The sequence below is a fragment of the Micropterus dolomieu genome, linkage group LG15 (genome assembly GCF_021292245.1).
Source record: "Micropterus dolomieu isolate WLL.071019.BEF.003 ecotype Adirondacks linkage group LG15, ASM2129224v1, whole genome shotgun sequence".
Lineage (NCBI taxonomy): Eukaryota > Metazoa > Chordata > Actinopteri > Centrarchiformes > Centrarchidae > Micropterus > Micropterus dolomieu.
Window position 1 is genome coordinate 3342347 of NC_060164.1, and position 12657 is coordinate 3355003.

The following is a 12657-nucleotide window of genomic DNA, read 5'->3' on the forward strand; positions in this document are numbered from 1 at the left end:
TTTGCATGGGTGTTTTGTGTAATTAGTGTGCAGCATGCAGATAGTGTTTTTCCATAGTATTTGGTTTAATTGGTTTGAGTGTGTGGGTTATTTCCTTATTTGTTTATCAGTTTGGCTATAATTTGTCGGTGCTCAATTCTACATCAGTTTAGTCCTGAATTGTGTTTTTCTTTTGTTTTGATGTAACAAATAAACTTTATATTCCTATACTGATATAGTAGCCTCTGGTCCAGTTTGTTCTGGCACTTGTGTATGAAGCAGTGTGTGGTTTACATTAAGAAGGTGTCGGGTCGGAAATAAGGACCGGCCGGGCCAGTAAAAGACCTGGTCCCTACCCTAACCAACGTAATAAACTCAATAAAATTACTCTATTAGATTTCTTCTTTAGTCAAAAGACAGCGTAGTCAAAAACTTCACTGGAGACGGTCAAGAGTCGGTGCAAAAGAGTTTATTCCAATAAAGGACAGATAAACCCGAGCAACATCCCTGCAGGCCTCAGGATGGAACCGAGTTGGTGGTCAGCGAACATCGCCTTATATTCACCTTAAGCTCCACCTTGTCCCTCCCTTTAGGTGGGCGTTACATCTTAACTCCTCCTTATCTCCTCCTTCCAGGTGGGCGTTACATCTTAACTCCACCTATGGTGTTCGCTGACCATTCCTCCCCTTTGGTGGATTTCTTATCCTCTACTGCCATCTAGTGGCCTTTTTCTTGTACTGTTTTACCAAATTAACCCTTTCATTAATGTTACAATTTCCACTTTTTAACTATTATTACATGTTATTATTGTTACCATTTATCTCTCTTTATATTTTTTACATTACTGGATTAGAAATCCACCAATATGTTTCAACTTCAGTCCCACCGTATTTTTTTAAAAGTTGTACAGGCATAGTTTGACACCATTAAAACTTAAACACTTACAATCGTATTTTTTAAAAGAATTAATAAGGAATAACATATCTAATACATATATAACGTGATTCAATGAACAAATACATGATTTGACAATGCCAACCATGAGAGTGCTTTGTCTCATACAAGTTAACTTTCGGCAGCGCAAAGCTTGGTTTCATGCAGTACCTAGCCGTACCAGGCGCCATAAATCACAACATGTCATGATCTCATTCTTGGCTTCAGTTCGCGATGATCTCAGCCCTGGCGTACGTGACTTACTGCACGTGCCTTGCTTCTAATGAGTGGGTTACGGTTGGCTAGGTTTTGCCTGCGCGGCCTGAGCAGCTTCTCTGCTCATTAAAAAGCACATGTTCATGAATACACAGAGTATAGGAATAATGTATGATAAACACACAGAATATAAGAATAAAATATGAGTTTAAACTTACTCCTTAAACACTCAGTAGTTATACACTCAGTAGTAAACACTCAGTAGTTGAACACTCAGTAGTCAAACTTCACACTAAAAGAATACTCAGTAGTGAAACACTCAGTAGTTATAACATATTGCAAACCATTGATAATGTGTATAAACATAGAAAAAGAACCTAACAATCAATCTAGGAATTAGGCATTATTCAACATCAATCAATCTAGGATTTGGGCCTCATTCAGGATTTAGGCCTTATTCAACACTCAGGATTTAGGCCTTATTCAAGGCCTTATTCAACATGAGAAGAATATGATGTAACTGGACATGACAGGAAATAAAGCCGGAAGATGGCAGTAGTGCAACGATAATGGATGCAAGCTGCCGATAAACTCTAAAGAAGAAGAAGAACAGTCCTTGTCCGGCCATTGTTGCGTGTATACGCTCTGTCTCTCATTGTAGCCTGCTCTGTCTCGTCTTGCCTGTTCCTTGCCAGTTCTTTGGATTTTGGATCACACCTGTTTCTGGATTTTTCTGTTGGATCACCTTTGTTTTCTTAGACTGTTATTTTGGATTCCCTCTGCTCAGCCACTCTGTATGTAAGTGTGTTTGCCCTTAGTTTGTTTCATTAAACCTTTAGAACTATACCTGCTCCGCTCTGTGTCCTGCGTTTGGGTCCACCAACTTTCTCCACACCACAAATTGTGACAGCCTGACCTAGTGCAACATTGAGTGCTTTTGCAACGGAAGCCAGCGAGGCTGTGTGCAATGAGTGAACCTCACTCCCCGACGCCTTAAGAGACGCACTAGTGACCAACAGTAATACCCATTTGGAAATAAATAGAAGTATCACTGGTATATTTTGAGATATCTTATGTGCAAATTGACAATTTGGCCTGAGGGTGGTGCTAGAAGAAAGGTCACCAAAAGATTTGGATTCATCATATGGTAACCATATTAGGGCTGATCCCAAACAGTCGAAAATTTGATGCCTCGATGGGCGGCGCCTGACTATCAATCTCACAGTCAAAGCTTCGCAGTGAAACAAGGATCATGCCATTTTGGCGATTATGGGGGTGCTCAGCGTCTGATTTTTACATAGAACTACCAGTTTTCTCCCAATAAGTTAATATACAGCCTATTAGAATATACGTTTCAACATATAATGATGTAAAAAATTAGAAAAGAAAAAAAAAGCTTTAATAAATGTTTTGTTGTCCGCACCTCGCGGGACGTTTGGATCATTTATCACCATTGATGAACTGCACAAAGAATATTACATCGTTTTTAAATAGACCCACGAGGAACCGCGATGTGCAGGCATCTGTCGGCCACAAGGCAGGCATGCAAAACTTTGCACAAGACCAGTGAATGGCAGAGAGAAAAGGGTCAACAATAAGACTCAGTTTAGCTGGAAATGTACAGTGTAAGTTACAGTGACTAATGAATAGAGACTGCAGCTCTGCAGCTTCTCATGATTAAAGTGGAGCTACGGTGTGTAACCCTCTCCCCCCTGCTCGCAATCACCGCTCAAAAACTCAGTACATGATTTGACAACCAGTCGACTATAGGCAAGACTTGACAATTCTAATTCGACTATGTAAATTCTTAGTCGGGGACAGCCCTAAACCATATATATTCACTGAAGATTTTGTGGAAATATGATCATTAGATATTGTTGTACCTTGTGGGGTAGCAAATTGTTCGTAAATGGCAGCTTTGTCCTGATGGTTGTGCTAGAGAACAGCTGAGAGGATCACCAAAGTCAAAGAATCATCTTTAGAATTCATACAAGATTCATTGACAATGCAGTCAGTAGCTGTTGAGATACTTGGACCTCTGGACCTACAACATATTGTTGACTGCATACAGTACAGATAATTACTGCATTACTTACAAAATAGCAAACTAGCAAGATGAAATCCTAAAAAAAGACTATGGCATACTTTTTTCCTTGTGAGGCTAATGTGTCTTATTATCAGATGGCAGCTGTTCTTGGATGGTTGGAATATCCCATGGGGCCAATGCCCATTTCAAAGTTTATCAGAAGAAACGTCTTGCAGTTCAACTACATTTGGTTTATGCACTTAGTCTAGTCGGGCTGACATAAGATTCTGTTCTGTGCTTGTGTACATAATGGGAAACACAAATCAACCAGCAAGGAAGCATCTTAAATGGCCTTAGAGGTATTTAACTCCACATCTTAGCTGTTAGCTGACCATAGGCCAGTGACAGCGCAAGCGCTGGAATCCCTGACTGTGTCACCCTCTCAAAGGGACTGCATTTCACCAGCAGAGTAAACACAAGGATAAAACAATCAGGTAATTTAAAGGTAGCAGTGTTATAGAACTGCACCCGACATTATGCATGAATAGCTCAAGCATTTCACCTGCTTTTGGCACTGCCACCCACAAACAGCTGGCGTCATGCATGTATGCTAAATACATATCTGACAAGCCCCTTTGCATCAACCTATCACAATCCACTGAATGGAAAATAGGTATTTTTTAATATATTGAAAAATATATTTACATTGATATACAGTTGTCTTTGCATGTTCTACAATACTGCATCTTCAATTAACAATTTATAAATGAACCATTCAAGTTATTAGTGCAACAATTGTTTCGAGATTACTTTGAATTGTATGACTGCTGTCATTTTTTTCCAAAGCAAGATATCAAAGGATGTATAGTGCAGAGTACCATGAAATTTGGTATGCATATTCATGTTTCTTTAAGGATGCATATTAATGTTTTGCCCTGATCTTATGTACTTTCATCATCAACATCATGTTCAAATATTCACTTTTCACACTTAGAAATTTAAGCTTATTCATATCTCAAGAGGGGGTAATCTTTCCTCTGAGTTCTCTAAATCCACGCAGCGCAACTTCCAGCATACACATTCTTTTTCTTTCTTATGCAATCAGTTGTATATTTCTATTACTTATGTTTCCCAACATGATGGTCTAAATACAAAACCCTCTCTGCACATTTATTTATTTTTGTTCACCATAAAAAGTCAAATATACTAAATTAAATTTGAAAAAATCCTATCAGCCTATGAACTGCTAAACACATAAGTTATTTTGTAGTGTAATGGGATTTAAATGACCCATAGCCTTTTCAGAGGCCACCCATAGGACAAACACTAATGTTTACACTAAGAATAACATGATCATTAAAAGGAGATTAGAGATATAGTATACTCATTCTGATTTGTTTACCCATGCTAGAAGTTCAGTTCTTAGGATGACAGTGTTGGTTGGTCAGTTGGTCTTCACTTTGGTTAACAACTATTTGATTGTCATTAAATTGTGTACAGACATTTATATCCCCCTCAGGATAAACTTTAATGATAATTTCAACATGCTAGCATTTAACTCAAAGTACCACTGTGCGGCCGCGGCTAGCATGGTTGTAGACTATTAATCATGCATAAACTTGGAACCTCAAATCTACTAGCTAAAAATGTCGTAAAATATAGAGTCGTTTGTGGGAATTTTACATTTTCCCAGAGACAGAAACTAATAAATGCCTTACAGACAGAAGTATTTGGAGTAGTCTAAAGTTTTATTAGTCTCTTGGCTCAGTAGTTGAGTGTCTATGGGATCAGATAATATAACCACAATCCCATAGGCATTCAGGAATTGACAGGAGTTCAATTCAATTATATAGCGCCAAATCACAAAAGAGATCACAGTGCTTTTCATAAAAGAGCAGGTCTAGACTGTACTCTGTGATGATATTTACAGAAGCCCAACAGTTCCCACCAAGAGCAGCACTAGGCGACAGAGGCAAGGAAAAACGTCCTTTTAAGAGGCAGAAACCTCGAGCAGAACCATGGCTCAGGGTGGGCGGCCATCTGCCTCGACCGGTTGGGGGGGAAGGAGAGAGAGAGGGGGCAAGAGACAGACAGAGAGAGAGTGAGAAAAAGAGAGAGAGAGACATAAATATACACACAGGAGGTACAGAGAGTAAAGGTAATGTTGGTACAGACTGAATGATTACAGAAATTTATAGTAATGTTTATGATAATCGTAATGTTTATGATAATAACAATTATAATTAAAGCTGCAAGCAGTGTTGGGCAGTACCAGGGGCATTTCCAGGCTCTTGAAACATTGAAGGCTTAGCCCAGCCCAGAAATCTCCCTCCTGTTGCTGCCTACCCAAAGTACATCTATAAAGCAACACTACTGGTAATAATTAACACTGATAACATTAACTAGGGGGGTGTGGGGGTCCTCCCCCTGAAAATTTGGGCTTTAAACACTTAATTTTCTGCATCCTGGTGAATTTATTTTGCACCAATTTATTGAGGAAATGTCTCAGGTGTCAAAATCAAAGGGCATCATCAAAGACCACAATCTGTTTCTTCCCTCCCGTCTGGCAGAAGGTACCGCAGTCTGTGAACCAAGACTGCAGGTTCAAAAACAGCTTCTTCCCCATTGCTGTCAGACTATTGAACATTAAACCGCACTAAAACTGACTAATCAATGTGAAATACTATATGTACATAATCAATGTGAAATTGTGTAGCACCTTTCGCAATCTGCTACTACTTACCTCCTGTTTAACTGCACCTTATTCAACTGCACTGTTTTAAGCCAGTGAAGTGACATCAGAATCGGGGTGATATGTGGTCTTGCTGCAGAGTTTTGAACTAACTCTAACTAGCCAACAGCGTCTTGGCTGAGTTTTGGACTAACTGTAACTGGCAGGAATAAAGAGCATTACAACTTAGCCAGCTAGCTGAACTGTGCTCTCCTCAATGTAATAGTTTCAGCCAACCCAGGGTCACTCTTCATGGTGGTGGCCTAATAAGTGTGTGTTGAAAAAGCTTTTAATGTTATTATGTACGTTTCACTAAGTGAAAAAGGTCAATGGCGCAGTCGTAGGGGCGGCATAGTGGCAAGGGTACGGCCTGGTGTTTACTAAAAACCGGCACTAGCTCATGATAAGGTTCCGATACAGCTGACATATCCAGGGGCTCCAGCTGGGGCTCAGCAATAGCTGGAGGTTGAGCAGAAAGTTACAATGACAATGTGAGCTCTAAGAGATAATCTTATTAGCTTTCCAGTCAATATGGGGTTTATGAGCCCATAACCACGGTGAGCCGAGAACCAAGGGAGGCTGGGGACAGGTCGTATTTAGCCCTGTGCGCGCTCCTGAGCCTCTCAGACTACAGCGACAACATGACAGCTAACACATGCAGTCCACTAAACCATAAAACAACATTCACAGCAGGCTCCACGTAAGAATACAAAACAGCAATAAATGTTTATGTGCTGAAGCTCATCAGACCAAACAGGTTCAGATGATGTTGAGTAAGAACAAAGTGAGCATTAGTAAAGCTGGAGAAACACAGAAAGTCACGTTAGCTCACCAGCTAACGCCGAGCAGTTGTTAATGTTATCCGGTGCAAAGTTGTATCGCTTTCTACATCACTTCACTTACTATTTCGACCCATATTACTATCCTGTGTACCACCGGTATCACCAACTAACGCGACCCATATTACTATCCTGTGCACCACCAGTATTATGTCAAAGTGTTGATTTAGCCTGTGAGAAATTATGTAACTGTAAAAAGCAAATGTGGAGCGATTTGTTTACTAGCCTATAGTGATGCAGGCAGGGTAGCCAGCTAACGCTACATTAGCTTGGACCTAACGTTGTTTGCTTTGTAACGCTCAATTTAGATTATTGTGGTTTTACCAATACTCAGGTATACAGCTTCTCCACCTCTCAGTCCCTGTAACTAACGAGACCCATATAATATACAAGACAAAACGGCAACAACACAGAGGAAGAGCCACTACACTAAAGTTACTTACTGTGGTCTAACTGTTATAAAGTGTGACACAATCTCATTATAACATTCAGTCCAGTCTCCGGTGAAAGATACAGATAGTAATGATAGTTACTGAAAACAGCAGGCAAGCTAACGCTGTAGCATGTCGGCTAAATGCAGTAAATGTACCGTGATCATGTAACCAGCATGGATTAGTTCAACATCAAGCTGATTAAAATATCACTGTATGTTGCAGTAGGAGTTTACCTGAGTTTCCACTATGTTGTGTGAAGCTGTCTCCCTGTCTGTCTATAGCCGCTGTCACTCTGCATTTTTTTGAGAGTACTGTGCCAATATGCGGCTGGCTGTTTGTTGCAGGATTTCTGTATGAAAGCGGTTGTGTTTTTGATGGCCAAAGGCAGGAATGACTTCCTGTGGCACTCTGTGGTGCATTTTGGGGGAATAAGTCGGTCACTGAAAGTTCACCTGTGTTTGAGCAGCACATCATGGAGTGGGTGGGAGACACTGTTCAAGATGACATGTAGTTTGGACAGCATCCTCCTCTCTGACACCACCGACAGAGTCCAGCTCCACCCCCACAACGTCACTGGCCTTGCGGATCAGTTTGTTGAGTCTGTTAGCGTTCGCCACCCTCAACCTGCATCCAACCATAGCAGAGCCATCAGAAAACGTCAGGACTCTGTGTAGTAGTTGAAGTCTGTGGTGTAGAGAAAGGCTGAGAGGACAGTCCCCTGCGGGGTGTTGCTGACCACACTGTCTGACACACAGTGTTGCAGGCGCAAATACTGTGGTCTCCCAGTCAGGTAGTCAACAATCCAGTACACGAGGGGGGACTCCACCTGCATCACTGTCAGCTGATGATGTTGAAAGCACAGGAGAAGTCAAAAAACATGACCCTCACAGTGCTCGTCGGCTTGTCCACTTTACTGGACAGATCGTAATGTTAGGCAAAGTACGTTTTGGAACTCAAATGCAGAACTCAGACTCAGTGACAAGAACTGGGTGGAGTGAAACAAGGTCTATTTGGCAGAATACTCAAATGTGCAGGGTAGAGTTCAGGGAAGGGATCCAAGTCTGAATATGGTAAGGCCGAGGGGTTGCATGAGGATATGTGATCGACGTGTTTTTCCAGGGTGTGGGGCAGGTTGTCCAGAGGTCTGCAGGAGGATCCAGTGTTTGGGGCGAGCATGGGGCAGGAGACGAGCAAAGGCAGGAGTCAGACCAGGAGGGGAGATCTGTGGCACAGGAAAACAGGGTTTCAGAGCAGATTAACAGAGTTTATCCAAACTGGCTTGAACGTGACTGACTAGGAACATGAGTCGACCATCTGGCAATAAATAGAAGCAGGGACCGCGTATATAAGTCTGATCTTGATGAGACTGATGGCTGGCAGCTGGGAACCGACTCCAGCAAACCTGACTCCACTCCTGCAATAATTACACGGGGGAAGGGGGGATAATAGAGAGACACACACACACACACACACACACACAGAATCCCCTACCCAGTCAAAAAAAAGTCTGGAAAAGCCACTGATAGTTTGTTCAATTTAACTATTTACTTCTTCTACTATATGAAGCTGACTTTTTTTTTGACATGATGATGTGTAAGAACCTTGTCAAGATACATTAGTAAGTCTCTCTTTCAGATACAGATAAGTGCTTAAGGAAAGTCAGCTAATGGCTTAGCATCAACAGGAAGCCCACAACTCACTGAAGATAGAGCACTCTCAGAGGAGAATGCCTTTTACATCACCACAAAAACCTTATTAGAGGTTGATAGAAGTTCGAGGCACATTTCACCTTGATATAACTAATGTTTGAATGTAGGCTAATGAAGCAAGGATGCGGAGATGGGTCTTAAAAATGAACATTGTGATTAATGGTGGATAGGTTGTGAATTAGAGTGAAGCATCTCCACATTTAGAGACTTTAATTAATGCTCTGTGTTCTTCTAAACATACAAAAGGTCTCACAGGTTCATACAGTGAAACTGTTGGGAGTAAAACAACTGTCCTCCTGATCGATCCTGAGTTCCATCAGAGTTGTCTAAAAATGTATTTGATAAAAGTTTCATTCGGATTCCTCTGGAGAGTTCCCTCCTTAGAAACATCTGTAAAACTGCTTTTCTCCCATCGGTCTTCATCAATTAACTTTAATAATTTCTTCATCTAAACCATCATTCTGCTCCTTAGACCCCAATCCCTACTAGGCTGCTCAAAGTTTTATCCTTAGCACTTCTTTACAAGACATGATCAATCTCAACTAACAGGCTATAAACCTCAATCCTTTAAAGTAGCTGTAATTAAACATGTCACGAGAACTATGTCCACTTCCCAGTTTTTACGGGAGACTCACGTTTTTCATTGATCTCTCACGGATCACATTTCTACTCACTACAGTCTCTCTCTCTCTCTCTCTCTCTCTCTTTCTCTCTCTCTCCCCCGCTGTGTCCGCACGGACAAGTAGCCTAGCATGCTGCTAACTCAGAAGAGAGCTCACAGTCCAGTGGATTTCAGGTGGAAGAAAGGGATATTGTAAGCAGATGATAGCCAGGTGGAGAAGAAAGAGAGCCACGTGTTTAATTATGGCATGGCTGTGTTCGAAACGGGCTAAACTGCTGTCTCAGAAGATCATCAAGTACTGTTCCAAATGAGCGAACGCTCGAACGATCTCTTCTTGCCTTGTAAGATGTATTAGTAACAGCCAGTTTTGAAGGCAGTATCGATGCTGACTTGATGCTGCCTATTACCCATAAACCAGCGCGGCTGTGGCTGCTTATGAAAACTGGTCAAGATGGCTGAGAAACGAGCCGAATTTGTACACAAATATATGTTTTTAAAAGTTTTAGTAGTTTTCTCACTTTGATTTTTGAAAAGCTAGCGAGAAGTAAACACTGAACTATCATTTTAGCCCATGACTGTATCATAAAAAGTTTGTTCAGTCTGATTTTAGAGGTGTTTGTTAGCCATTTGCCTTTTCAATAGCTAGTTAGCTGATGTTGAAGCTAGTGTCTCTTTTGACAGCCAGAAGCCTCTCTCTCTCTCCCTCTCTCTCCTTCACCCCCAACCGGTGGAGGCAGATGGCCGCCCACCCTGAGCCATGGTTCTGCTCGAGGTTTCTGACTCTTAAAAGGAAGTTTTTCCTTGCCTCTGTCGCCTAGTGCTTGCTCTTGGTGGGAACTGTTGGGCTTCTGTAAATAACATCACAGAGTACGGTCTAGACCTGCTCTTTTATGAAAAGCGCTGTGAGATAACTGTTGTTGTGATTTGGCGCTATATAAATAAAATTTAACTGAATTGAACTGAAGTTACGGTAAGGGTTAAGGTTAGGCATGTAGTTGTGATAGGGTAAGGGGCTAGGGAATGCATTAGGTCAATGTATAGACACACACACACACACACACACACCAGTGTTTCCCCTGCCATTGTTTCTCACTGAAAGAATGACAAAAAATATATATATTTAGTCTATGTTAAAAAAAAATACAAACTCGATATAACGCTGTTTTCACACACAGGGAATTAGTTTCTGGCTCATTGCCTCAAAAGTTCAATTTATCTGAACTCTAGTCACTCAACAGTGTTCTAGTGTTTCCCAACGCTGCTTCTGTCCTCTCATTTGTCGGTGTTTATCAACAAACACAGACATGTTCTGCCAAGAACAACACACTAGCAACTTGAACAAACTCTCAGAAGTGAAACCACATCGGCAGATCAGAGAAGCAAACTTGTTGTAGACTTTGTGGCGGTGTGGGCGGAGCCTTGTTGAAATGTGCTATACAGGTAAATTTGCCTTGCCTTGCTTTCTTATGATAACATCATATTCACCAAAGTACTCTTGATCCACTGAACACATTATGAATGAAAGACTGGTTTAGAGATCTGGTGGTCAGTATTTTCCAGAATTTGACTCTTTATGGAATTACAAGACACATGCTTAAAGCCGTGGTTGTATTTTTCCAGGTCCATTAAACATAACCTCTAATGTTATTGCATGTGATTGAGTTAATGTCTTCCTATGCTTAAGTTGCCCCTGTTTCACAGTGCTGAAGTTTCCATTTTCTACGTTGTTGTTGCAGGGTATGGGGAGATCTTTCCAGTTACCCTGCCTGGTAAGGTGCTGTGTGTCTTGTATGCCATGGTGGGAATCCCTCTCATGCTTTTGGTCATCCTTGATGTGGGAGACTTCCTCGCTATGCTGATGTCCAGAGCCTATGTTCACATTCACACCCTCTGCAAAATCATCCGCTCCCACACCTGGTCACCATGGAAGGCTCGGACGAGGGCAGATGACTTGAGCCACCAGGCACTGGAGGAAGGTACCTTTGTTTTCAGCCATGACATCGTAGTCCGTGAACCCCTTGACATCCGGCAAGTGTTGCACAGCCAGGCGGATGTACGGCACAAGTCCATCCAGCTCCAAAACAACAAAGAGATCTTTGAGAAGATTCTTGCCAGGGAGAATTTACTTAGAAAGGGCCCACTTCTCAGGACTCTCTCCTGCCCCGAGTTAGACCGGCTGCCACCACCACCCAAAGGCTATGCCATATGGGACTTTACAGGGTTAGGGGATGGAATGGAAATGCTGGATGTACCCTTTGTACTGATTCTTTTCATTGTATTTGCTTACATTCTGTTTGGTGGTTTGATTCTGCCATTGTGGGAAACTGAATTCAAGGGCTTTGACCCCTACTACTTCTGCTTCATCACTCTCACTACCATCGGTTTTGGTGACATTGTACCGAATCATCCTAAGTACTTCATGCTTACTTCACTTTTCATCATTGTCGGCATGGCCATCATGTCCATGGCCTTCAAGCTGGGCCAAACACGAATTGTAAGCTGCTACCGTCGATGCATCAAGTTCATCAGCAGGGGAAATGTGTTTGAGACTTTCAAAAATGAAGAGAACGACTAAGTCACCAAGATAATCTCTGCCTTGTGTCCAAGAGTTGTATAAGCTCTTCGTCCTGGTTTTGAGACAGGACCCAAAACAGGAGTCTGATGGATCTTGTCCAGTCGTCTTTGTGCTGGCTGTTCGGTTATAAGCATGAGCAAAATTTAAATGTGCATGTGCCAAATGCTTTTGTCCAGTGAAGGAGGGTGATTGTCAAATTTATGCCTATCAATTAGAACAAATTCTGCATAATGTAGATAAAGTATCTTGTGGGACTGACTATTAGTTGTACTGTAGTGCTGTATATCGTATAGTACTACAGTACAGCTGTCAACTCTTGCAATTACTTACTCTCTGCCTTAAAGCACGACAGAGGGTGGACACAATAGTTTTGTGTTTGATTATAAGTCAGAACTCCAGATGTTTTCCTCCTGTGATGGAGGAAGTATTTAGATCCTTTATTTAAGAAAAAGTACTAACACAACACTGTTAAAAATTAGTCCTGCATTGAACCTGAAATGCAGAAAAATGTCCCCTGCGACTGTTAATACTATTACATATTACTGTATATCAGTAGATTATTATTGCGAATGCAGTAATGTTGTAGTTGGTTG

At 41.5% G+C, this 12657-nt stretch overlaps 1 protein-coding gene across 1 annotated transcript in view; it reads left to right on the forward strand.

Annotated features, from left to right (window-relative positions):
* kcnk18 (potassium channel, subfamily K, member 18) overlaps positions 1 to 12064 on the forward strand; it is a 39263-nt gene extending 27199 nt beyond the window's left edge. Inside the window, exon 4 of the mRNA XM_046071378.1 lies at positions 11226 to 12064. Within this exon, the coding sequence (XP_045927334.1) occupies positions 11226 to 12064 (839 nt within the window). The remainder of the gene's footprint in view (positions 1 to 11225) is intronic.
* The last annotated feature ends 593 nt before the right edge of the window (positions 12065 to 12657 follow it).